This window comes from Sparus aurata, unplaced genomic scaffold (assembly GCF_900880675.1).
Source record: "Sparus aurata unplaced genomic scaffold, fSpaAur1.1, whole genome shotgun sequence".
NCBI lineage: Eukaryota > Metazoa > Chordata > Actinopteri > Spariformes > Sparidae > Sparus > Sparus aurata.
The window spans coordinates 168139-195732 of NW_022045107.1; the positions used below are offsets into that span (position 1 = coordinate 168139).

General features: G+C 42.9%; 1 protein-coding gene and 1 long non-coding RNA gene across 2 annotated transcripts; one reads left to right on the forward strand and one right to left on the reverse strand.

Moving 5' to 3' along the window:
* Positions 1-3365: 3365 nt before the first annotated feature.
* On the reverse strand, positions 3366-6383 carry LOC115577646 (myelin-oligodendrocyte glycoprotein-like). The gene is made up of 5 exons (XM_030410548.1): positions 6065-6383; positions 5537-5866; positions 5106-5123; positions 4600-4713; positions 3366-4221 (listed from the first exon to the last, which is right to left on the reverse strand). Exons 1-5 carry the CDS (start codon positions 6177-6179, stop codon positions 3845-3847), a joined length of 954 nt encoding a protein of 317 aa, XP_030266408.1. The 5' UTR covers positions 6180-6383; the 3' UTR covers positions 3366-3844.
* Positions 6384-19210: 12827 nt separating this feature from the next.
* On the forward strand, positions 19211-20159 carry LOC115577653 (uncharacterized). The gene is made up of 3 exons (XR_003983240.1): positions 19211-19250; positions 19465-19797; positions 20105-20159. It is a non-coding gene; the product is annotated as an uncharacterized LOC115577653 (long non-coding RNA).
* The last annotated feature ends 7435 nt before the right edge of the window (positions 20160-27594 follow it).

Here is a 27594-nt window from a genome sequence, read left to right on the forward strand (position 1 = left end):
TGACAACCAGCTCTGCTCTGTTGGCCTTGTTCACCATGTTAACCACATACTGAGGCCTTTGTCACATAGCGAGCTGTGTGGGTTAGCTGGCCCTTTTTTTCAGGCTTGACCAGGGGCGTCGCTAGGAGTGCAAAACATTCGGGGCTTTAGCCCTGCAGATAGAGTCTTTTTTAACAGAGGTGTGGGAAATTTTGAAAATTGGGCTGTTAAAGACACAATTTCAGCGTAGTTTCAGAAGGAAAGAAAGGCCAATTGTTGGGTCCTCATCGTCATATTTTAATCACACATAAAGCTAATTTTCCCTCACTATAGGCCGACTGAGTGATGTTTAAGTTAAAGATATTATAGCCTGTAATAAGACCTGTGCTGTGTGCATAGGCAATTAGAGCAGGTAGAACATTCCCTATTATAATTTCTTCACTTCATTGTCTATCTGCATTACGACAGTACTGTACTAGTAGTGATATAGACGTAATAGAACAAGTTCATGGAAAACGAAGGATGGCTTATGAAGAACATGATTCGATCCTACAGAGCTGGTAGGATACATAAGTAAGTTTGTCTCTTTAGTTATCCAAAAAAGTTAGTGAGGTGCAGAGGCTGGCTACTAGCTAGTAACACCAGACTTCCATTGATTCAAAGCTACAACTGGCTGCTTTTTTCGACGAACCTGAGCTGATGGAAGTATTATCAGGGGTTGGAGGAGATGACATCCCACTCTCCACATCTTCTTTCTCTGGCTGCCACTTTTCCACATAACTCTTCAATCAGAGGACAACATTAATGTGCGTTGACTCTGGGATCAAGCTCTCTGTTTGAATGCTTCAGTCTAACCTTGTTGAATTGTAGCACTGTGGATCATCAGTTTAATGATGGTATAACATCTTTCTTATGTAGCACACGGCTGGTTCAGAGGTAAGATGTCATTATGAGGTAAACGTTGATTGCACAGTCTCATAATAGAATAAAGAAAAATGGTATTTACATTTGCTACCCATTGACTTCACTTTCTCAGAAATCTGACTTTTTTTTGTCAGTCTTTAATTTAAAATCTAAAAAAAAATACATTTCTAAAGATACATGATACATCAGAAGTGGAAACAAACACAGGACATTGTCAAACTCACAAACAGAACAACAGTTCTCACTATTTAAAATAAGAACAATTTTAACTGAAAATATTACAGAATGACATGACGTCAGTAAAAAGGAGTAATGTGAGAACCAAGCAGGACTGTTCACTTTCACAGGTTTAGCTTCATTCAATCAGCTCGTGTTGTACAGTGTAACTGGAAACTTGTGTGGTTTTGTTGAACATATTGTAAAGAGGTCAACACCGACTCTAAACCTCTTCAGTTTCCGGATTAGAAAACAGTCTATGACTGACTCTTACATATAAACCAAAAAAACTCAGTTTGTCATCTGTGTGAGTTCTCACATAATTAAACAGTTTGGTCACTCAGTATCACAGATGAGACTGGGTCTGCTGGTTTAGAATAAGTTGCTTTGTTTTTACAACAGTAACTTGAAAACATTTTGGTTGTTTTTCAGATAATATTTATACGAAATGGAGCAAAAACACTATTTTCTTAAGTGGCACAAAATAAAAATAAATAAATATAGAAATTAAATAGTAAAGACATTCATGTTGATCTGGGAAATTAAAGTGTAAATTCAGAGGATGCCACCCAGAAATAATGAGCATTTTAAGTACTTCTTATTGTCACCGCTCATCAATCAAAGTGCTCATGAAGCCAGTAAAGTGTGCAGCGCTGAAAAGACAGAAAGTGATTTAGAATATTTACTCAACTACTGAACTTTAAAAGTCCAGTGTGCAGGGTGTGGAAGCGAGTATATATTTATAATTATCTTTTCATTATTGTATGATCAGCTGAAAACTAACAGGTGTTGTATGATCTTCATTGAAAAAATGCCAGAGCTCAAAGTGGTTGTTAGTCGGCTCTGATAAATGATGACACTTCAGCCTGGCACCGTTTCGATCCTTGTTCTGGAGGAAGTTACCAGATGTTGGACTTGGTCTTTGGCAACTTTTGTCTTTCTCCTGTGTTAAAACAAAAAAAGTCATTTAAATTTTGTTTTCACATTAATGTCTGATGAAGCCAGTTTTTGATCAAAAGTCCATTTCAGGTTAGCTGTTAGCATGTTGCTGCCTGAAGTTATCGTCTCTGTTTCAGGCTTTGTTAGCTCAGAGTTTTAGAGATTGTACAACCTTGACAGTCTGAGCATGCAGGTTTACTCCAAGACAAAACAGTGATTCAAGTATGCAAATTAAAGTGCATCATAATATATTTTTCATGAGTCGGGACATCTTCAGACGTGTTTGTGGCAACCAGAACCAGCTATTTTGAACCAAAACATGATGTTTTGTAACCTTAACCAAGTGTTTGTTGTGCCTCAACTTAACCAGAGCGTAAGCACGCTGCCACAACATAACATTTTATTTGTAAAGTTGCAACATAAAGAGATATTAAATTTGAACATTTCTGCACAGTGCCAAAATGTACTGGGTCAGCTGGGTTTGGGTGCTGAGGTCTTGTGTTGCTCTCAGTCTGGATTGGAGCAACATATAAATGTAGGTGGATGTCCGACTGTACGTTGTGATGAAGTGTGCAGTTCTCATGCAGCCTTTCTGCCTCGTTGACTCGTGTTGTGCAGGGTGTTTTGAAACTTGTGTGGTGTGTACGCGTCTTCAAGAGATTCAAGGAGTTTAACTAAAGGTTGTTTCACGAAGGAAGAGATGCTGGCTTCGATGTTCAAAAGAAAAAAATCAAACACATATATATAGATTTATCAACAAACATAATTTTAAGTGTCATCATGACAACTCAGACTTTTAGAGTCCAAATTAGAGATGCATGATATGGATTTTTTTTTTTAGCTGATATCGATAACTGATAATTACCTTCTTCTTATGGCTGATAAGTAAGGGATAATGTATAGAACGGTGGTCATTATCGGGACGCGAGGCAAAGCTGTTTCAATTACAGGAAAATAATTTACCACCGAACGTTGGGAAGGCCCATTCAAGTGAAAGGAGCATTCTACAGCATTAACAAGAGCCGTGTAATAAATGATAATAATATCACATTTTTGTATTTAAAAAATGACTTCAAATTTTCATTTATTTAAAAAAAAAGTTTGCATGTAAAAGATGTGTCGTCGTATTAAACACAGGTATCGAAACAAAAACTAAAGTGCATCCCTCAACACAAAGGAGCTCAGACTGCAGATAAATATTGACAAAAGGCAAGTAGTTGACATTCATATTTTCTAAAATCAACAAACCAAACACATTCCCTCCCACAGCTCAGAAACAAACATATAACATGACATGACAAGATTTGTAATGTTAAAATTAGAAGGTTTTTTTAAGCCCTCACCTTTTATGTGTGGTTTTGGTTTAGAACAGAATGAAATAAAACAGCCAGAACACAAACATTAAGAACAAAAACAAGACACATCACATCAATAAAACAAAAAGCTGCCTCAGGTTTACAGCAGTCAGTGCATTAATAAACAGGGCTCTCGGTTTACAGGCTCATATTTAAATTGACCTTACCATTAATTACATGTGAGATAAAACAAAAGAAGCCTTGTAGATCTCTTTGTTTGTCAGAGGTTTTCTGTATCGTCGCTCTTAGAGCAGCAGCTCAAACTCAGAGTGGATGTTTAAAGATCATCCAGCTGCTTCTTCTCTGCTGTCTTAATTAAACAGTTAACAGTGTTCACAGTTTTGGTCGCTCAGTATCACTGGTGAGTCTTGGGTCTGCTGGCTTAGAATAAGCTGCTTTGTTTTTCCAACACTAACTTGGGAAAAAGCAACTCAGAGTGTTGACTCTGATAAATGTCGACACTTAAGGCTGGCATTGTTTGGATCCTTGTTCTGGAGGAAGTTGCCAGATTTTAATGGACTGCTGTTGGTTGAGGCTGCAGTGGACTGGTCATGCTGGCAGAGACCAGTGGAGAGCCTGACATCCAAAATGGCAGGGCTGCTGTGACGATGCAAGTCAATGTTCTGTTGTTGGAAGATCTTTTCCCCTTTCTCATGAAGCTTTGACTTGACCTCAGTCGCCTCTGTGGACAGTTTGATAGTGGTGCTGTTGTCAGTCCAGTGAGGCCTCAGGAACTGTTTCTCTTCATCATCACCAACTGTACTGTGATCAGAGGACTGAATGGTCTTTGGAAACCTTTGTCTTTCTCCTGTGTTAAAACAAATCAAAAGTTATTAAAAGTTATTTCTCACATTAATGTCTGATGAAGCCGGTTTTTGATCAAAAGTCCATTTCGGGTTAGCTGTTAGCATGTTGCTGCCTGAAGTTATCAACTCTGCTTCAGGCTGTGTTAGCTCAGAGTTTTAGAGTTTGTACAACCTCGACAGTCTGAGCACAGTACACTGTACTTAACATTACTTTTCATCTGATTAATACTTACAGAAAGCTGATTTGTTTTTATGACAGTAGTGTCTAAATAAAAATAATACATATTTATTACTGTATAATGTTGTTTTAAATGTTATCAGTTGCAGCAGTGTTTTAAGACAGACAGGGGAAATAAAGAGAGGAGAAATGTGTGACTTACTGATCTTTCTGTTCTTCAGAAATTTGCCATTAAAAATAACAAGGTAAATAACAAGGGCACTCGCAGTGATCACAGCAATGACAGCAGTGATAAATATTAAAGTGGAGTGAAAACCTGAAAGAACAGAGAAACAAGTCAGGATTTGTTCTTCACTTTGGACTTCAAAGGTAACATTTATCCATTTCTCAAATATGGATCATCTGTTCAGGAATAAAGTGTAAACTTAGAGTCGGTCCCACTGAACCTGTCAGAGCCCTGAAATGCTCCTCTGACTTTAGGAGGCAGATTGTTCTCTGAAAAACCTGGTCACCACAAGTCTTCAAGTAATAAGAGAATTTTAATTTGACAAATAATGAACTAATTCCACTTCACACCACTCTGATAAAGGTAAAACTGCCTGAACAGGGTCAACAGCTGTCCAGCAGATGGTGCTTTAACACCTGACTACTGAACAGTTCACCTGTTGAATGACACACTGATGATATCTGTGTGCAGTAAACACTTACCACGGGCTGGTGGTGGCTCTGTGGATGGAAATGAAACAAAATGTTAAAATGTGTGAAAATATCCAACAAGAGACAACAAGGAGAGTTTCTGTTGAGGAAAGACTTTTTTCTCAGAATTCCAACTTTTTGTTAGAAATGGTCAATTCTTTATTTTAATTTTTTTTTTACATAAGCCCGAATCCGAATACAGTTGCAAAATAAAAAACATAATGTTTGAACATATGTGTGCATTTACAGAAAACACTTTGACAAGCTTTTTTCTGGTGCTTGAGTTGTGAGACGAGGGGTGTTCAGTTGGTTGCATCTGCAACCAAACTGATGGATGCCACTAAATCTTACACACTAGACTTTGAAGTGCTAAAATACTTTGAACAAGAATGTAATATTTTTATTTATTTAGTTTCAATATGCTTCAGTTTATCTGTACTCACCAACAACAAGTGTAACGGAGCTTCTCTTCAGTTTGGGAACAGAGCAGGTGTAATTTCCTGCATCCTGCTCAGTGACGTCTGTCAGTTTTAGAGAAATGTTTCCTCTGGTCATCTCATCTTGGAAGAGAGAAGTTCTACCTTTGAAGTTCTGGTCCTGAGAAACTGGATCATCCCTCCTGTTTCTATAGACGTGGACCAGGGCTGGACCACGTCTCCACTCCACTGATAGTGTTGTTACATCCAGTGGAGGCTCCAGGTGACATGGAAGGATGATGTCATCACTGACCAGTGCTTTAACTGGTTGGTCTGAGCCAATCACATCAGACTGTCCTGGGGAAACAAAGATCACAGTTAGACTTCCTGTTGAAGCATCATTAAACACTTTGTTCCTCAATAATGATTAAAAAGTATTAAGTACATATATAAATACGAATATCTGAGTAACAGATATCCATTCAAGTTTCCATTAAAATGTAGTCAGGGGTTAATCGCTGGGTAGAAGGATCCCATTCTACCTTTTTGACGTACCAACAATAAGTTCCACCTCAGCTTCCTTCTTCATTGCAGGGAGAGAACATTTGTAGGTTCCAGCATCAGACAGTTTCACTTTAAATATTTTCATGGAGACGTTTCCACTCAGCATTTCATCTCTAAACAGTCTTATGCGTAAAAAATAAGATGGATCTTGTTTCTCAGACAGCAGTCGTCCATCTTGGTGATAGTAGACGTACTTTGGCTCCAAACCTGCTTTGGACCACACCACTGTCTCATAAGTGACACTGACTGCAGGTTCAAGGTGACATGGCAGGATGACGTCATCACCAACCAGCGCTACGATTGGTTGATGTGAACCGCTGTGTTTGAGCTGCAAGTAAAACTGAAGAACAAACAGGAGACAGGAGCACGTTATTATACTATACTATTATTATGTCATCAAATACACTGAAGACAGTTTGTTATTCTAAAAAAGTTTCCTGATTACACACACACAGTGGGCAGAGGTGGGTTGAACAGCAGCACAGGTACTAATTTAAAAAGCAGGAAACAGGCGCCAGCACTCATGTGCGTCAGAAATAAGGGTGACAACAGGCTGGGGAGAGTAATCTAACATATTCATATTTCAAAAGGTACACAGCATTTTGTCAGCTGTTATCTCCTCTGGCTGAGCAGAAGAAGAGGAGTCAGAGCAGGTGTGATGGAGGTGTCTGATGAGAAGGTGGTGAAGGATGGATGTGTCAGTTTTGAGGTAGTTTACTTTGTATCTCCAAGTCAACACTCACTCACACAAATCAAACATAAAACAGGAATCTGTTCGTGTAGTTCAAACAGTTCTGAGTTCACAGATTATTCTCAGTCAGCATTTAAACACTCTGTGATCAGACCGTGAATAAAATGATAACATTGTGATGACTAAACACAGCAGCAACTTGGTATTGGCAGTGAAAATATTGTTGGGTACACTCAGGCTGACTGAAGCGATGAGCTACTCTTATGTTCTAACTTCCTGTATTGTACAATGAGAATTACAAAGATATAATAAATGTTAAATATCCTTTACAACATGTGGCAACGGAAATCATGAAACTGCAGATCAGTTCACCTTAACATCATGGTTGTGTTGTCTGGCAACTTCCACTTTTTGCACAATGATTTTAGCTTCCTCCCTCTGGACAGAGATTTAAACACCTGAAGCTGAATGAAGCTGACAGTAAAAATACCTGTTTTTACAACACACTGATCAAATTCAATCTGTGTGTTTTTCATCACATTATTACAGGTCAATATGCTCAGAGTGGATCTGCAGCTACAGAAGCAGGCCCGGTTCTAGACTGCCTTGATTGGGGGGGCAGTAAGAAATGTTGATGGGTCACCACTGTTTTGATTGCTATAGGGATGATTTTTTGTATGATGCCAACCCAGACGTAAGCATCGCCAATTCGCTGTGGTTACATCAGCAAAGCTCTAACAGGAATTCTTTTTCTGGATTGATGGAGAAAAATATACTGTGGCCAGCAAATTATTGATGTCAGTCTACTAACATATTTTCTATTTAAATGTGAAACTACAATGTAATTGGCATTTTGAATTTTAAACCCACCTCCACCCCCCGTTGTAGGAGGACAACTTTATCAATACCCAAATATAGTTAGTTATCTAATATAAATGGAATCTAACCCTAAATATTGCGCAGATAGAACTTTTGACGCACGCAAAGAACACACACTTTTGATAGCCCCAGTGATGCTATAAACAACTGCACCAAAACATAGACATATCAGTGCACAACCCCAATGCATTAAAAAAAAAAAATCATCAGAGCCAGCCATTCCATAATAAAAATGTCTTGCCATCATCGTTATCCATGTTTACCTCTTCTAGCTGAAGCTGCACTTGATTTTAAAAACAAATCAGGCAGTTTGCAGCATTTTTCACCGTCAGCCAATGCTCTCTTAGATTTCTCTCTTTGTCTCCGCTCCCCCCATCGCTTGATTCATTTTTTTTGCTAGCCTAATCTCAGTTACCAATTTCCAATCTCCAACTTCTAACAACCACGCAGACTGTCTACTTCATTCAGGCTTGAAATTCCCAGAAGGCATTGCTTCATTTTTAACTTTTGCAAACAAATAATCAAATAAAAAAAATGCAGGTAGATTTGTATTATTTAAAACCATGCACGTTTTTGAACATTTTAATTAGCAATTTCACTACAAAACAATGCAGACTGATGTCAAAGTTCTTGACTGTAGACTGTATGTAGAGGGTAACCATGACTGTGATATAGAGACTGACATGTGGTATATACTGATTAGATTTCTATTAGCACAGGTGAAGGAATTGAAGAGACTTTATAGTCATTTAGGTCTCAGAACAACACTTGTCAGAGAATAGTGTATTTAGTCGGTCAACTTATAAGGGCTTGTGGTTATTTTGCGATTTGCACATGATCAGTATCACCACTCGATCACTGGTGGTGGTAGATGTAAAGGGAGGTTGGAAAATATGGTGGGGGGGCAAAAAAGGTTCCTTTATAATCTGTGACTAAAGCAATTTTGTAAACAGCGCTATAAAAATAAATAAATAAATCTTGACAGACTGATTGATTCTATATTATTGTGTACCACTTTCTCGCTCTTTGGAAAGTCGTGTGTGGCTGCCTTTCTCCCTGCTTGATGCCAGCAGCCTCAGAGAAGCCGCTGTCGGAGGCTCTGGCCCCAGGAAGTATAGTGTCCGGCAGCGCTAACCTGAATTAACGGGTAATGGAGTCCCCTCTCACTAACGTGTGTTGTTTAATCCAGTCGGCGGGGTGGGGGAGACTCGCGGGTCAACGGGAAAACGTAACAGCGGGGCGAGCGAATGGTTTAAAGTTGAAACCCGCTTCACATCCGGTACGTAGCCTGCCCCTGTGAGGCTTCCCATGTCGTGAGCGGGACAGAGACAAACTCCGCTGCAGCCGCCGACGGGACTATGCTACTACTGGCAGTTGCTAGCAAGCATGCTAACAACTAGCCTATGGCTAAAACTGTCTGGAGTGCCCGTGGTATCTAATGTGATGCTAACCGAGAGAAGCTGCTGCTGACTGTATGCAGGGCAAGAGAGAGAGACCCGTTCCTGTTGGCAGAAGAGCCGCGTACTGTAATTACTCTGAGCTGCATTTTTTTTTTTTTTTTTTTTTTCGGAATGAAGCAGGGTAGGTTTGGTGGGGCAGCCGAAGCATTTGGGGGGGCATTGCCCCCCCGTGCCCATGCCTAGAACCGGGCCCGTACAGAAGTGCAGCAGCTTACCTTCAAATGAACAACTCTCTGTGTGAGTAATAAAAACCTACCTGTAAGGTTCAGACAGGTGAACAGCAAAGCCAGAAACACTGACTCCATCATCCTCCACAGATCATAATGCTTCAAGTGAATCATTCAAAGTGGGTGAACAGGTTTACCTGTGCACAAGGGGAGGAGTTCAGCATCAGTGCAGTGTGTAACACTGACTGGGTTGGGTAACAGAACATGTTGGGATGTCTGCCAGGTGATTCTCTCCACCAGTGGCATTCCTAACTTTCATGACGCCCCTGGGCGAACCTCACCTCCCGCAAAATCTTTAACACACACTAATTATTATATTGAATAAAAAATGCATCAAGAAGCAAAATGAGAAAATGGGGTTGCTTCATTAACACTGGTTAATAATGATTTTAACAATATAAACAAATCAATTCTGCAGCAATGTTTCAGCTTGTTTCTGTCTTGGTCCTGAGTTGTAGTTGTTTAAGATACTGGATAATGGAGCATGCGTCGCTGCCTGGTTTGTACTTTTAGTTTTTGCGGCCAAGCCACCCTCCACTCCAGAACCTCCAGTCAACCTAGCTGCTAGTTAATTTGCAGTGCCTGTAGCCTGTATACACAATATTACAGTAATGCAGTTCCAGAACAGAATTCAAAATAAACGCAGAGACTTATGAAGGCAGTCTGCAATTTCACACGAATTCACTCAGTCTGTTAATTGATTGTTGAATTAATTAAACAATTGGTTAATTCATTAATTGATCATTTAAGGAATTATTTTATTGATTATTTACTGAATTCATATTACCATCCTAATTCCCAGCCTTAGAAGATGGAGGCCATGACATTTCATCTGTGTGTATAATTAATCCAACATGAATATAAACACAATAGCTGGAGTTTCTGATGAGGAATTTCAAAATAAAAGCCCACTTAGTAGTCAAATGTTTTAACATTTCCCTCAAGTTTAATTCATGTTAAGAGGAAACTCCCTGTTTCCACAGGCTCATTTCACTTCAGACTGATAGTACTCCACCTCGGCGAGTCATGCAGATAATTCCAGGAAGTTTTGAAGTAGAATTTTAAAATTAAAACCCTCTAAAACAACATTTCTGATATTAATCTCCTAATTCAGATTAAAATCAGATCAGAAGGAAACTACCTGTTTCGACAGAGTAATTTTACATCAGACTGATAATTCTCCATTTCAGAAAGTTCAAAATTAAAGCCCTTTGAAATGTAAAATATTTTCAATATTTCCCTCAAATTCAGATTCACATTAAGAAGAAACTACCTGTTTCCACAGACTCATTTCACTTCAGACTGATAGAACTCAACCTCGAGGGTCACTCATGTAATTCCAGGAAGATCTGATGAGGATTTTGAATATTAAAGTTACATGTGACATTTTTGATAATATTTCCCTTTGATTTTAGATTTAAAACTACCTGTCACCATAGTCTAATTTCAATCAGACTGATAGTTCTCCACCTCAGAGATGCACTCAGATAATTAAAGGAAGCTCTGATGTGGATTATCAAAATTATAGCCTGCTATTAGCCCCTTATTTTATTTTATTATTTTGAAATTCCACATCTTATTACATAAGTGACTCTCTGAGGTTGAGTATCAGTCTGAAGTGAAATTAGTCTGTGGAAACAGGGAGTTTCCTCTTAATGTGGATCTGAACTTTGGGAAATATTGAAAATATTTGACTATTAAGTGGGCTTTTATTTTGAAATTCCTCATCAGGAACTCCAGATATTGTATTTATTGTTATGTTGAACTAATTATTCACACAGATGAAATGTCATGGCCTCCATCTCTTATAGCTTCAGTGTGATCAGAATCAGGATGGTAAAATTAATTAAATAATCAATGAATTAACTCCTTAAATGCTCAATTAATTAATTAACTACTTGACTAAATGACTGAATTCATGTGAACTTGCAGTGTGTTCAATGGTTGGTGCTTTTATTTTGAATTCCGTTCTTGGACTGCATTACCGAGTTATCTACTATATACAGGCACCACAAAATAACTGGCTGAGTTGACCGGGGTTTTCGGAGTGGAGGCCGGCTTGACCACAGTATCTTACGTGACCTCTAGTGATTGCTCTTTACAGCTCTATATGCAAACATCACTGCAAGTGTCAGGCATCAGTAACGCAGGAGGAACACAAAAGCGGACAGACATGGGGCAGGCTGCAAAGATGCTTTATTCACACACAAAATAGAGTCACAGGGGGAGAGCTGGGACTGAGTCCGAGGAGTGAAGGTGCTCTGAGGAGAGCGGAGGACAGGTGAGGGGCTGCAGAGGTGTGGAGGACAGGTGGGGGGCTGCAGGAGAGCGGAGGACAGGTGGGGGGCTGCAGAGGTGCGGAGGACAGGTGGGGGCTGCAGGAGAGCAGAGGACAGGTGTGGGGCTGCAGGAGAGTAGAGGACAGGTGGGGGGCTGCAGGAGAGCGGAGGACAGGTGGGGGGCTGCAGAGGTGCGGAGGACAGGTGGGGGCTGCAGGAGAGCAGAGGACAGGTGGGGGGCTGCAGGAGAGCGGAGGACAGGTGGGGGGCTGCAGAGGTGCGGAGGACAGGTGGGGGGCTGCAGGAGAGCGGAGGACAGGTGGGGGGCTGCAGAGGTGTGGAGGACAGGTGGGGGGGCTGCAGAGGGTGGAGACAGGTTGGGGGCTCAGGTGCGGAGGACAGGTGGGGGCTGCAGGAGAGCAGAGGACAGATGGGGGGCTGCAGAGGTGCGGAGGACAGGTGGGGGGCTGCAGGAGGGCAAAGGACAGGTGGGGGGCTGCAGGAGGGCGAAGGACAGGTGGGGGCTGCAGAGGTGCGGAGGACAGGTGGGGGCTGCAGGAGGGCGAAGGACAGGTGGGGGGCTGCAGAGGTGCGGAGGACAGGTGGGGGGCTGCAGGAGGGCAAAGGACAGGTGGGGGGCTGCAGGAGAGCAGAGGACAGGTGGGGGGCTGCATGAGAGCGGAGGACAGGTGGGGGGCTGCAGGAGAGCGGAGGGCAGGTGGGGGGCTGCAGGAGAGCGGAGGACAGGTGGGGGGGCTGCAGAGGTGCGGAGGACAGGTGGGGGCTGCAGAGGTGCGGAGGACAGGTGGGGGGCTGCAGGAGAGCGGAGGACAGGTGGGGGGCTGCAGAGGTGTGGAGGACAGGTGGGGGGCTGCAGGAGGGGAGGACAGGTGGGGGGCTGCAGAGGGAGGACAGGTGGGGGGCTGCAGAGGTGTGGAGGACAGGTGGGGGGCTGCAGAGGTGGAGGACAGGTGCTGCAAGAGGGAACAGGTGGGGGGATGCAGAGGTGTGGAGGACAGGTGGGGGCTGCAGGAGAGCGAGGACAGGTGGGGGGCTGCAGAGGTGCGGAGGACAGGTGGGGGGCTGCAGAGGGCGAGGACAGGTGGGGCTGCAGAGTAAGGACAGGTGGGGGGCTGCAGAGGTGCGGAGGACAGGTGGGGGCTGCAGAGAGCGAGGACAGGTGGGGGGCTGCAGAGAGCGGAGGACAGGTGGGGGCTGCAGAGTGCGGAGGACAGGTGGGGGCTGCAGGAGGGCGGAGGACAGGTGGGGGCTGCAGAGGTGTGGAGGACAGGTGGGGGCTGCAGGGTGCGGAGGACAGGTGGGGGCTGCAGAGGTGCGGAGGACAGTGGGGGCTGCAGAGGTGCGGAGGACAGGTGGGGGCTGCAGGAGGGCGAGGACAGGTGGGGGCTGCAGAGGGCGGAGGACAGGTGGGGGCTGCAGAGGTGCGGAGGACAGGTGGGGGGCTGCAGGAGGGCGAAGGACAGGTGGGGGGCTGCAGAGGTGCGGAGGACAGGTGGGGGGCTGCAGGAGGGCAAAGGACAGGTGGGGGCTGCAGAGAGCAGAGGACAGGTGGGGGCTGCATGAGAGCGGAGGACAGGTGGGGGCTGCAGGAGAGCGGAGGACAGGTGGGGGCTGCAGGAGAGCGGGGACAGGTGGGGGGGCTGCAGAGTGCGAGGCAATGGGGGCTGCAGAGTGCGGAGGACAGGTGTGGGGCTGCAGGAGAGCGGAGGACAGGTGGGGGGCTGCAGAGCGGAGGACAGGTGGGGGGCTGCAGAGGTGCGGAGGACAGGTGGGGGCTGCAGAGGGCGAAGGACAGGTGGGGGGCTGCAGAGGTGTGGAGGACAGGTGGGGGCTGCAGAGGTGCGGAGGACAGGTGGGGGGCTGCAGGAGAGCGGAGGACAGGTGGGGGGCTGCAGAGGTGCGGAGGACAGGTGGGGGGCTGCAGGAGGGCGAAGGACAGGTGAGGGGCTGCAGGAGGGCGAAGGACAGGTGGGGGCTGCAGAGGTGCGGAGGACAGGTGGGGGGCTGCAGGAGGGCAAAGGACAGGTGGAGGCTGCAGAGGTGCGGAGGACAGGTGGGGGGCTGCAGAGGTGCGGAGGACAGGTGGGGGGCTGCAGAGGTGCAGAGGACAGGTGGGGGGCTGCAGAGGTGCGGAGGACAGGTGGGGGCTGCATGAGAGCAGAGGACAGGTGGGGGGCTGCATGAGAGCGGAGGGCAGGGTGGGGGGCTGCAGAGGTGCGGAGGACAGGTGGGGGCTGCAGGAGAGCAGAGGACAGGTGGGGGCTGCAGGAGAGCAGAGGACAGGTGGGGGGCTGCAGAGAGCAGAGGCAGGTGGGGGGCTGCAGAGGTGCGGAGGACAGGTGGGGGCTGCAGGAGAGCAGAGGACAGGTGGGGGGGCTGCAGAGGTGCAGAGGACAGGTGGGGGGCTGCAGGAGAGCAGAGGACAGGTGGGGGGGCTGCAGAGGTGCAGAGGACAGGTGGGGGGCTGCAGGAGAGCAGAGGACAGGTGAGGGGCTGCAGGAGAGCAGAGGACAGGTGAGGGGCTGCAGGAGAGCAGAGGACAGGTGGGGGATTGCACGATGAGTCTTGAGTCCGTCTCTGCACGGGAGGTCACTGGAAGCAAGACTACACGCAGTTAATGGAAATACTGGAGGACAATTCATACACACTGGAGTTTTTAGTCTTAAGCTAATGCTAGACCGAGCCATGTACCGCGTGTGGATCACTTGCTGCAGGTGCGTGTGTGTGTGAGCTCCTTCTAGAGACCGCAGGCTCCGCCCAGTCCTCCAGCACCTCTGTAAGCAGACAGGAAACACACAAGCACAACCAAACACAGACAACTGCAGCACACAGATCGTGACACAAAGAACTGGATATGTTTTATTACACAAAGAAAGAACTATATTCATGTATCACATTGGCTGAATTAACTATGTCCAAATAGTTAAGAATGTGTTGCAGACAGCAACAGCAAGTTTAGTTTCAGGTCTCAAAATTTACCTTTTTTTTTCAAGGAAGTGAGGTACCTGGATGGCAACACATTCTGATCTTTGAGTTTACGTAGTTTAGATTTAACATGACTAATTGTTTCAACTTATGTGAGTTAAGGAATGTAGACGGAGTGTGACTCACAGAGTTAAATGTTAACGCCACTAAATAAAACTAAACTGTAAAACTGTAGTATTTGAATTACTCATTACCATCATAACTTATTGTATTGTCTGACTTCCCTGATGGCTGATTTTCTCCATTTTGCTGATATTGAACCTTTTCTGAAAAGTGTAAATTTCCATTTAAAGCCACTATAACAAACTTTCATGTTTTGTCGATTGTGGTGGCCCCTGTGGACAAAAGCTGTGTGAACACCACCAGGGGGCGTATTGGCCACCAGGAGAATTCAGTGGTCTGACAAGCTGATCGGCCTTGAGTGTCAAGTCAGTGTTAAAAAAGTGAGGAACCAACACAGGGCAGCTACAGTCTCAGAGCTGTAGACTGTCTGCTTCACTGCCAGCTTTCCTCTGAATATTATCACATGTGATCAACACAATCTTCAGTCAGTGTGTGAGCTGTGCATGGCTGCTCTGTGGCGAGAAGTGAAACTATTTTTGGATTTCATTTTTAAACTACAGGTAAAAGATGCAAGTGGTTGTGAAAGGAGTCCACACCTGGTCTCCTGCTGAGGTATTTTGATCTGGCTAGCACATTCATTTGTTTTGGAAGCGGGCGATGTGTAACAGGAACTACCACAAAGCAATACAGTATTTAGCCAGGTGTTTATGTGTTTGATTTTTGCTGCATTATAGAGTCACACATGTGCCAGCTACAGTCACAAAACATGGCTGTGGTCCAACCCATGACTACTGATTATTCAAGTCGATACATTTTTTTTTTAGCCTCTCACATGCAAACAGCAACAACCAGACTTGTTGCTTGGTGCTTCCTCTTTAATCCAAGAGAGGAAAACAAACATATAAACCTCATCCTCAGCCTCATGCTGGTCACAGAGGTTTGACTCTAATGAGTCACATTTCTGTGAAACCGGACATGAGCAGCCACATTATCAACCTGAGCAAACTCAAACACAAGTGTCCTCTGAAACCATGCTCAGGGTTCATCATATCAGTCTTTGAATATGCAGCACTGCCCTCCTGGACCACAGTATATTACAGTGCTATAGGCTGTAGAGCAGCACAACAACAACTTTACAATTGAGCAGCATTCAGCTGAGATAACAACAGCGCTCTCTACAACACTGAGTGAAGCCTGACTGATAAAAGCTTCTCTTCTGTCAGTGAGCTGTAGTTCAAGGTCTGAACTGTGGGAGGCAGCAAAGTGTCGATCCTTCTTCCCATGTCCCTGCTGGCATATAAACTAATAATGCCCATCTTGTCACGAACACCAACACAACACCAAGTTTTATTTACCTTAATTATGTATACAGTATATCCTGTGTGTGTGTGTGTGTGTGTGTCGGTCATTCACTGTCACATTGAAATGTTTCACACTGTAGGAGAAAGTGCATCTCTGTCTCGACCTCACCTGTTGAACAGTGACCACATGTTCTGTTTTCTTTTGGTTGCCATGATTTTTTGTGTCTTCCTGTTTGGATTGTCAGTTTGTGATCACTGAGCCTGAACCGGGTCAGGATCCATCTGAGCCTGAACCAGGTCAGGATCCATCTGAGCCTGAACCGGGTCAGGATCCGTCTGAGCCTGAACCAGGTCAGGATCTGTCTCTGTTTTCTATCTCTGACAGTAGAGAGATATTCTGCTGGTTCATAATCTCTGTTTAGGGTCAGATAACATTCTAATCTACTTTGGCTTTTAGTTTCTTCTTTCCAATGTTCCAGACAGGTTTCTTTACATTGTGTTATAATTTGCTTTGCTCTGATTGGTGTTTGGAGAGCAGTGTTGTTGTGCGGCTGGTCATGAAAGATCATGACATTGGTTTTCTTCATATTTACTGCCAGGGCCCAGTTCTGACAGTACTTTTCTACTATGTCCAGCTGTTGCTGTAGTCCTCGTTCAGTAGGAGACAGTAGAACAAGGTCATCAGCATAAAACAGAGACTTCACCTCTCTATCGAGGAGGGAGAGGCCAGGAGCAGCACATTGATCCAGCTCAACAGCACATTTAACCCACAGCATCTGGGTGTGTATTAGCTGCCAGAATCCACAAAGTCTCACGAACAGTAGAAAACACATACACTACACATTAGTACTTATGGTAAAAAAACTTGGTTCAGGAATTGACTGAACAGTATCAATATACCGGTCAAATGGATGGGTGGTTTTTGTGCTCCTATCTCCTAATTATTTAGGCTGCCAATAAAACCAAGCTTACCTTACAGGACATGGAAATGGACATGTATCTTAACTTCAACTATGGTGTCCTGCAAGGTACAAACAACAACAACCTTGTTGACCTTTCCAGACCACTGTCCTATATACACATTAAATAGAGCAGCCCTGCCGTACACCTCTTCTCTGGGTGAAGAAGTCAGTTTGTTTGTCTCCAATTTTAACAGCACACATATTTTTCCAAATACATTTATTTAACCAGATCATCCATTTTGCCCCCTATACCACAGTGTAGGAGCCTGTAATAGAGCCCTTCACGCCAAATACAGTCAAGCTTTCTTGAAATCAATGAAACAAGTGAATATTTTACCATTTTTGTTTGGTGTACATGTTTGTTAATTAAAGTGTGATGCATGATCGGTGGTGCCGTGTTTTGGGAGGAAGCCAATTTGACTTTAACTCAGGATGGAGTGTTCCTCAAGGAAATCTAGTATTGTTTTATTGAGAATACTGCAGAATAGTTTACCCAGACAGCTGCTGACACAGATGCTGCGGTTGTTATTAGGGTCTGATTTGTCCCCACTCTTATGAATGGGGGAAATGAGCCAGATGTCAGGAAAACATCCTGACTATAGTACAGTATTGAACAACTTCACCACTGCACCCTGCAAATCTGGGATGCTGCATACGAGCATTTTGGTTTTTAATGCTGTCTGGACCACAAGCTTTCCTCGGCTGGAGAGATTTTGTCTGTGTGGTCAATTCTTCCCAAGTAATTGGGAAATCAAGGGGGTTTGGTTGTTTTTAATTGTTTCTTCTAATGTTTGTTTCCTTGTAATAAATTGATCTGAATTGATTTGATGTACTGGTATGTCTTTGCACAGATTTTCATAATGTGCTCTCCAGATGTCACCATTTCTCTCTCTCTCTCTCTCTCTCTCTCTCTCTCTCCCGGAAGACGTGACTCGCCTCTAACAGGTAAGCCTACAGGTTTCTCACAGGTACGGCGGCGTCATTTTCCCGGCGATCAGACTCTGTGAGTGTAAAGAAGGTACAAGTTGACGATACAGCAACATATTATTATTAACAACTTATCCACAGATGCGGCCGCGACGGTCACTGTTCGGCATTCTGCTTCTCCTCGTGGTGCTGAGCGTCGCTTATAAAGACTCAGGTGAGCGGAATCAAGCTATTATAAGTGGATGCTATTCTGTAGGTAATGCATAATAATAACAAAGGTGGAAATAGGATAGCCACTTTCGCCAAATCCAAGCACAACATAATAGTGATCTTTATGTATAATAAATGTGTGAGAATACCGTCATTATCTTCATTATTCGCCATATTTACATGAAAATAAAGTCGGGCGGAGCTTCCGGGCTGCTTCTGTCATCGTGCTAACTATTAGCCAAGTAACGGATCAAGCTAACTACTCCGTGTCTTGAGTTGAATTTCCAGCATTATTTTAAGGCAAACAAGAGTACTTGTTTGTAGTACTCGTGTTACTTTCGGTTTAGCTCGACTAACTTGAGTGAGAATAAAATAATGTAATCGTGCGGCTCTTCTAAACTTTCCACGTGTTATCGGACCCAAAGACTCATTTCTTGGGAGTTGTGACGCTTAAAAAAAAAATCTGTTTTACAGACGCTTCTGTCACAATGTTAGAATATTAGAGGACGGTGTAATGACGCAGTTTGTCCCCAGCAGACAGATTCTCCTCCTGGGGGTTTGAGTGCCACCTGGCACATAAAACTGCAAAAGCAAGCTACATTATGAAAGTATCCAACTTACGTCATTGTTTACACATTATGTAACAACATGTCATATTTTAATGTAAATATCATTGTAAGCTACGTTTTTATATAGACAGTTTTAAATGCCCCTCAGGACCTTCAAGTTGTTGGTTTCACTTCACTGAGTTAATAAGTTCTGTTTCTGTATTCATGATTCCAGAACAGCTTGTGTGTAAAGCTGAGGAGAAGTTACCGGAGTCTGAATGGGCTTTTGTTTTACTACAAACACTGGATTCTAAAACACAGTGACCTGTGTTGTGTCGTGTGTATTTTGTTAGAGACAATCCAAAGGGTCAATGCAATCAAATATGTTTTTGTCACCTGTTTGTTGCACAGAATTGTTAAAAAATGTATTGTGTATGTTAATTTCAATCATCTTATCTGCAATCAGTCTCAACTTGGAGAACAAAACAAGCTCATCAAATTGTTCTTTTCCCGAAATAGATGTGATAAATGTGCTGCTTGGTTTTTAATACCTAAAAAAAATTCTCTTTTTTACAGACCATCCAGAGGAAAATACCAATCTCTATGATCCACTTAACCCAGACAGTAAGTTGAACTTGCTACATAATACAGTTCCAGGTCATCATGGTGAGGTGAACAGTGTGCAGCTGTTGCCAGCCACTGAATTATATAGTACATCATAACTAAAACACTGGATTCTAAACACAGCAACCAGCTTCCTTTGTTGTGAGTGTTTTGTTGTAGACAATCAGACGGCTCGATGTAATCATAATATTTTGTTTCTGTTTGTCTTCAACAGTATTGCAGTGCACAAATACAACCATTGAAGGAAAAGATGGTGACACAGTGATTCTCCCATGTTCAACAAACAACAAGATGAATATCAGCCTTGAAGAAGTTATGTGGACATTTATGGATCCAACTACAGGGGAATATAAAACTGTCCATACATATTTTCAGGGTGAAGATTTCCTTCACCAACAGAGTGACGACTTCAAAGACCGAACATCTCTTTTCAAGGAGGAACTGTCCTCAGGGAACTGTTCTCTAAGTCTGCTAGTAACCACATCTCATAGTAGTACATACCAATGCCATGTTGGAGGGCGTCTCTGCTGTACTGTAACCCTCAAAGGTACGTACTAATACTATTTTATTATCATGAGGTTTGTAACCAAAAGTACACACAGTGCTTGACAGGTAATAAACCGCTTTCTTACATTTGTTTGATGCAGTGATGTGACAGTAAATCAGATGTTTAGATGATGTGCGCACAAATTGTGTTTTACTATCATTTCATTGTTAATTACAATCACTTTACCTGCAGTCATTCACAACTTGGAGAACAAACTGAGCTCATAAAACTGTTCTTTTCCCTGAAACAGATGTAATAAATGTGCTGCTTGTTTTTTAAAACTTAAAAGAGTTTCTCTTTTTAACAGTTCTTCCAAAAGGAACAAACAACACCTCTCAGAAGTATCAGGATGATCCTGAGTCTCCAGATAACCCAAACAGTAAGTTGAACTTGCTTCATAATAGGAAGTCTCTGATTGTTATAGTACAGATGTTAAAGGAAGTGGAACGTACTCGTCATGGAGTTACCAGAGCTTCATTATTAAAATGCCCCGACAACAACAACAGGGTCATATTTGGCACCATTGTGTCAGTGGATCAGTTTGAAGTAGTTCAGGAGGAGAAACAGTCAGTGAGCTGGTAGTTGTTGAACTGGAGGAACAGTTGAACTGCAGTTTATGACAACCAGCACACCTGCAACACACCTGCAGCACACCTGCAGCACTGTTCACCTTAACTTGTGCAGTTGTACGCTTGAAAAGTGTTGTTTGCTTTTGTTTCCTTCCTCTCAGCAGAAACATGCAGCCTCCTGCAGCTGTGAACAACTGGAATAAATGATGTACATGGTGAACTGAGAAATATATCTGAGGCAAAGCACTAAAACTAACATCTCTCCTACATTCTTTCAGATGGCACAGACGGACTGACTAAGATTATTGGTGTTGTCGGTGGTGTTCTAGGTGTTGTTGCTCTCATCATCATCATCACTTTGGCCTACCGTCATCGTAAGCAGCTTAAGAACAGTAAGTCAAACGTCTCTAAACTTTATCATTATTGACACATTTCCTGTTAAACAGACACTCTAGTTGTAAAGTTGCTTCACTCGCCCTGTTGTTGGTTTAAATGTTGCTGCTCCTCTGAGTTCAGTCAGTATCACTGACAGTTAACATCCTCTGTCAGTCAGTGTGACTCTTTTAGTGACGTAGGACGAAACATTATAGAAATTAAGTGTGAGGGTCAGTTTGTAGTCTGACTTTCATACATGAGGTCAGAGTTGATGTTCTGTCACAGACAAACTACTGATGTAGGTTTTTAATTAAAATATTCAATTAAAATAAAATGGACACTTTGTCATCATCACCTTCTCAAAATTAACATTTCATGTCTCATGCTGCTCTTGTAAACATGAACATAAAGTCGACTCAATGAAGTCATCACATGTTTTTAAGTTATCATGTGAAATATGTTAATTTAGTAATAGTGAGGTGAGAGGAAGTTTGATGTGATGGAGGAGAAATAATACTGACTATAAAGTGGACACAAGATGATAACTGGGGTAGAAAATGAGGAAGAACTAACCTGGAGACCAAACTGAGCTCATTAAACTGTTCACGTCTTGAAATGGTGATAAATGTGCTGCATGCTGTTTGAATACTTAACAAGTTTCTCTCTTTTTTAAAAGCTTTATTAACAGACAGCTCAGGAATGACATCAAACAAGTCTCAAATCAGTCTAGAAGTTCCGCTCCAGGCTCAGCAACCACCTCAAGATGAAGGTAACCCAAAATCTGAGGTCATGTAGGAGCTTTAATATCACCAGATGATAACTGGGGGAGAAAATGTGATTCTGCTGCACAAAGTTTAATAGAATCCAACAGATTGTGGTTGTCTCACCAGAGCAGAAAATAAAGTAGAACAATAAAAACAATAAAAGGCACAAAAAAGTTCTAGTGCTGATTCTTCAGTACAAAGGAAGAAGAACCATCAGACAGAACTGCAGACTGATGACTTACAGTTTATCAAGATGGACGACTGACAGCTCATCAAAGTGAATCCAGCACATCATGATCGCCTCCTGGTGGCTGAATGTGATGTAGCTCATAAACACAACTCCTCCATGTTAGTAGAAGAACTAACAAGTCAAAGTATATGTCAAATACATTTTTACAAAATATGTTTTCTGATAATTAAGCTTGTTCTCATCTTGCTGGTGATATTTTGGCGTAATTTTTGTTCAGTGGAGGAAGTTCTGTGTATTTTAATGACAGTCTATTGTTCTGCTTGCATTTTCGCTTTTTGCTCTCCTATTAAATTTCTCATATATAAAATACTTAAAAGAGACAGAGGAATGTTTTGGGGTACATTATCTATTTAGTGGAAGGACTAAAACGTCACAAATTTAATGCACTGTCCAAAAAAGAAAGACAGAATTATAAAAATATTCAAAAACTAACTTGCACTGAGACACATTGCTCTCTGGATCAAAACTAGAAGATATTTGACCTTTTTTAAGAAGACTGATGTGATTTATTAAAAAAACACTTTGCTTTAAAATTGTGGGGATTCATTACCTGCATGTAAAATTTATCTCACCTTGTTCTTTCACAGAGAAAATACCACTGGACCAAAACATAAAGAAGAACAGATCCAGTTGAAGGAGGTTGCAACTGAACAGAAACATCATTGTCCCACCAAGAATTGAAGTAAGGGGGGTCACGTGATGACAGCCTAGGAGACGATCGATTTTGCGGGAGCTCCGCCAACACCCTTCATATGTTTTGCATTCTCTCTTAAACCACGTTTCTTTTTATAATGCCAGTCTTATAGTATGACTCTTGAACAATTCTGGACAAAACAACACCAAACAATGCGAAAGGGAAAGATTAAGCCGCGACAGCCGACTGACAACACGGCTACGGAGCTAGCCCAACATGGCAGCGAGCATGATGAAGACGGTTAGGAGGCAGAACTTGACCCCGGACTTGCAAAAGCGCTGGATTTGATGACCACTAAACTAATGGTGGCTACTGATAACAAACTCGACCCTTTGCTAAAACAGTCCTCTCTCATACTACCGAGCTGAAGAGGGCTAATGACCGTTTGGATGAAGCAGAGGCTAGGATGCTACAGCTCGAGACCGCTAGCGAGCCGCAAGCTAAACGAATAGCAGCTTTGGAGAGAAAAGTCGAATCTCTCCACGACCACATAGACGAACTGGAAAACAGAGGGCAGCGGAAAAATGTCCGCATATTCAACCTGCCCTAGAACATGGAGGGGAGAAATGCTTTGGACTTCTCTGAACACTGGCTACCGGATTTTCTTGACATGGATGCTAAGGGGGGCCGAGTCAAGCTAGAACGGGCTCACCGCTCTCTAATGCCCAGGCCCGGGTCTGACCAGCGACCACGCCCTGTCATCATTCGGTTCCACACGTTCCCGGACAAGCAGAGAGTGATGGCAGCAGTACGGCGAAAAGCAGCAGTCGAGGATATTACTCTGGAGGGAAGGAAGATATCCTTCTACCACGACCTGTCTGCTGCAGTACTTGGTAAACGGAAAGAGTTTAATGAAGCCAAACAACATCTCAGGCAAATCCGTGCTGATTACTCTATGCTCTTCCCTGCAAAGTTACAAGTGTCACTGAATGGCTCAAGAGCAGATGACGATTCATATTTAGAGGCTTACAGGTTAAACGTTTGTTTATCATGTAATAATTGGGTGTTGCTGTGAGCCCCGGTCAACTGGGTTATGTCACTTGCTTTGCTTTCTTTCTGTTTACATGTTGTGAGAAACACATTTGGCCCCAGTGGAGGCAATGGAACAGCAATCCCCCCGCAACCTGGGGAGGGACCCCCATTATCCTTTTTCTTTTCTTTCAACATTTCCCCTCTTTGCTTTTTTTTTCAACATGTATAGTTTCTTACTGTTGTGGTTCCATATGTTGTGGTTTTTGTATTACTCGTAGTTCATGCTCGGTATTGGTCTTCTACATTCAGTGTATCATGTCGACATATTCAGATAAACTACCTGAAAACACGCCCCTAAAAGCAGTACAATGTCATATTGGCGATATAAAACTGCATCTCTAGTCATCTGTATGGATACTCAATTCAGTTCATTATAGTGTCAATAGTATGATGCCAACTTATAAGTTAAAACTCTGTTTATGGAATATAAGGGGCTTGAGGGGTAATGTGAAGCGAAGAAAGGTTTATTCTCTGTTGAAGTGGGAGGAGGTAGATGTGGCTCTACTTCAGGAGTCCCACTTGGAGGACAATGAGCATCTCAAACTTAAATGCAGTTGGGTTGGCCAGGTGTACTTTTCCTCTTTTACAAGCAGTAGCAGAGGGGTTGTTATATTGATACACAAGAATCTGCCATTCCAATTAAAAAAGTGTATAAAGGACAAGTATGGCAGATTTGTGATTATAAATTGTGTCTTAAATGGCAAAGAAATTACTATTATGAATCTTTATTGTCCACCTAATTATTCTCCAGATTTATTAACTAAAGCTTTTTTAGAATTTGCAGAAGTATCCTTGCCACTGGCCTTGGTGGGAGGTGACTTTAATTTTTTACTTGATCCTGGACTTGATAGACATCCCCCACGAAAATCTTCTCTGACAAACCAGGCTAGAGCCCTCCTGTCGACTTGTGAGGAAATTAACCTGGTTGATATATGGCGAGTATTACATCCATCTGATACAGAATTCACCTTTTACTCCCCTCCTCACAAGTGCCACACAAGGATTGATTATTTTTTCGTACCCCAGTCTGTGACACAATTAGTTTCCTCCTGCCCAATAGGTAATATTGTGGTTAGCGATCATGCAATTCTGCTCCTTGAGGTGTCTCTTGACATAGAATTTGTGAAAAGTAAACGCTGGAGATTCGATACGCGTCTCCTGAAAGATGACAAATTCATCTCTTATCTTAAAAGTGAATTTAAAATATTTTTGTCTATTAGCACAACATCAGACCCATTACTGTTGCAGAGGAATTGCGCAATACAGGCTGCTCTGGACACTCTACTAACCCAGCAGGCTAAAGCCTGGTTTATGCTTCTGCGTCGCGGCGTCGCGACGGCGTCGACCCTACGGCGTCATTGAGCATTCGAAGTTCTGCGTCGAGGGAACGCGTTGTTCTGCAATTCACCGCCAAGCCGCTATGGGGGATGTGGCTGTGTCTTTGTTTGGTTTCGGGGGTTCATATCAGATTCCTTGGTTTTCTTCCGGTCAGACAGTAAACAATGGCAACTGAGATGGAGCGGGTGTTTTTGGAGATGGAGCTCATGGATATTGAACAACAAATGCTGTTATTACAAATGTTGAAGCGCACCAGAAAAGCAACTGCTGGAAATGACGTTCTGAGCGGACCAATCACAGTCCTTGCCGTTCGCGTCTCGACGCGTCGACGTGACGCGTAGTCAGGATTTTTTGGAGGCGCACGTCAGGCTACGGCGTAGGGGTCTGCGTCGACGACGTAGCTACGCTGTCACCACGACGCAGAAGCATAAATCAGGCTTAAGAGTGCTCTACTCTTCTCAAAGCAAAGGCTATGCCTAAGGAAGCCTTAGAAATAGAACTAACTCGCTACCCTCATTCCCATTTAAATGGTCCATTACAGGTTTTGTTTACCTGGGCATTCACATTACACCCCTTTTTCATGAAATGTTTAAGGCTAATTTTAACCCCCTCTTGGACTCCATAAGGAAGGACCTGGACAGATGGGCCCCGCTCCCCTTGTCATTGCTCGGCAGAGTTTCCATCATTAAAATGAATATTTTGCCAAGATTATCATACCCCTACAGATGATCCCTTTACTCTTGTAAGGCAAAGTACTGAAGCTGCTTAATGGCTGGTTGAGTGACTTCATTTGGAGCAAGAGAAAGCCCAGGCTAAAAGTAGCAAAATTACAACTCCCTAGTTCGAAGGGTGGCTTAGATCTTCCCAACATCAGATGGTACCAGTTAGCATCCCATTTAAGATTTATAGCAGAATGGGTCAAGGAGGATTCTATTTCTGACTTGCTGAGTTTAGAAAAGTTGCAGACCTCAGGCTCCTTGTCAGGCCTTTTGGCCTTCAAGGACTTAAAGTCAGCCAGGAACCATTGTAAAAACAACCCTATAATCTCTAATACATTAAAAGCATTACACAAAAACTTGAAGGGAGGTCTGGACTAACATCTCTATTGGTTCCAATTCAGGGTAATCCTAACTTCTTACCAGGTGTGGTGGATGGTGGGTATAACACTTGGACATCTCGAGGGATAAAGAGGATGCGTGATTTATTTCAGGGTGCATCCATGCTATCGTTTGCCCAACTCCAAGAAAAGTAAGATCTCCCCAGGCATGACTTTTTCAAATATCTGCAGATTCGGGACTTCATAAACAGGGGAACTACTCTTGAAAATGAATGCCGCTACATCAGCAGTTGAACAATTACTCCTCCTTGGCCCAGCTAAGAAATCCATTACTCGATTTTATAATGTCCTAAGTCAGATTGATGTGATAAATGTACAGGATGTTATGCAGACGTGGCAAGGTGAACTTGGTATGGATATTGATGGGGATAAATGGACTAAGGTATGGACTCAAACAAAGAAAATATCTGTGTGTAACCGTGCCAGATTGCTGCAATTTAAGATTGTGCACCATTTACAAATCTCTCCTAACAAAAGACATTAAAATGAACTCTCAACTCTCACCTTAAATTCAAGCATACTGGATTGATGTTTTGCAAGATCTGGAAAATATATTTGGTGTTGTGTTGCACATGGACCCTCTTTCTTTAATCTTGGGTTTACCCCAGTTAAGACACTATTGTGGATGCTAACTCTACCAGACTGTTTAATATCCTCACATATGCAGCAAGGAAGAACATCTTTCTGTCCTGGATAAGTGATAAACCCCCCACTAAGTTAAACTGGCACAAGATAGTTATGGAATGTTTTCCCCTTGAGTACCTGACATGTCTGCTACACTCTTCAGTGGGACACTTTATGAACATTTGGACTCCATATCTTCACTTTTCCGGCTCTACGGTGGCTTCGGTGCTTTCGAGTGTTGCCCTTGGCTAGCCGTTGGCTCTTCTCTTATGTCTTGCTCATAATACTGAGCGGCCTGGTCATTTTGAAAATGTCAGAACTACAATCTGGGGTGTATAGTTATTCATTGTACTGGTCGGTTGCATGCGAAAATGCGTACAGACTGTCCAGACCAATGTTGTACTGAGCCTTGTTGTTGTTTTATATGTTAACATGTAAAAAGCTCAATAAAACATATTTGAGAAAAAAAAAAAGAATTGAAGTAAAACACTCCAGTGAAAAATTTACGAAAGCTCAGAAAAGAGAATGTCCAAAGATTTTGTCAACAGCAGTTGTTCTCTCTCAGGTTTATCTTGCTATTAGCTTGGTGTAGTTAATCAGGCTGTAAGTGCTGCTGCCTCTGAATTAAGCCGTAATGACGCCTCAGAGACATTTAACTTGACTTTTCAGTCAAGCATAGCAAGAGATTTTTAAAAAACATTACATTTTTTGCTTTTTTAAAAATCTTATCTTCTCTGACTTTCCAAATTGTTCTTCCTACTTGACATGTTTATCTTGTTCATGTGAATTTTCCCAGTTGGTTAAACATTTTGTCCACAATTATTCCGACGCCCCATGAACGCACTATTTAATTAAATTTTAAAAAATTATTTGTCCCCGGTTGGCAATTAAAGGCACGAGAAGTAGTTGTACAAACAAGTCAGCACGTTTAATATTTGATGTGTAGCTCATGATTAGCCTGCTTGTGCTAACTAGCTACCTTATGCTAGATTTCTAAATGCAAGATTACAGCACAGTTTTCAGGACAATTGATT

Bases quoted from the DNA above. Each gene is read 5' to 3' on its own strand.
- LOC115577646 (XM_030410548.1), bottom strand. From the start codon at position 6,179: ATGCTGAGTGGAAACGTCTCCATGAAAATATTTAAAGTGAAACTGTCT. The intron at 5,867-6,064 runs GTACGTCAAAAA...TTGTTTCCCCAG, and splicing joins TGAGGTGGAACTTATTGTTG to GACAGTCTGATGTGATTGGC. The intron at 4,222-4,599 runs GTAAGTCACACA...GTTTTAACACAG, and splicing joins TCTGAAGAACAGAAAGATCA to GAGAAAGACAAAGGTTTCCA.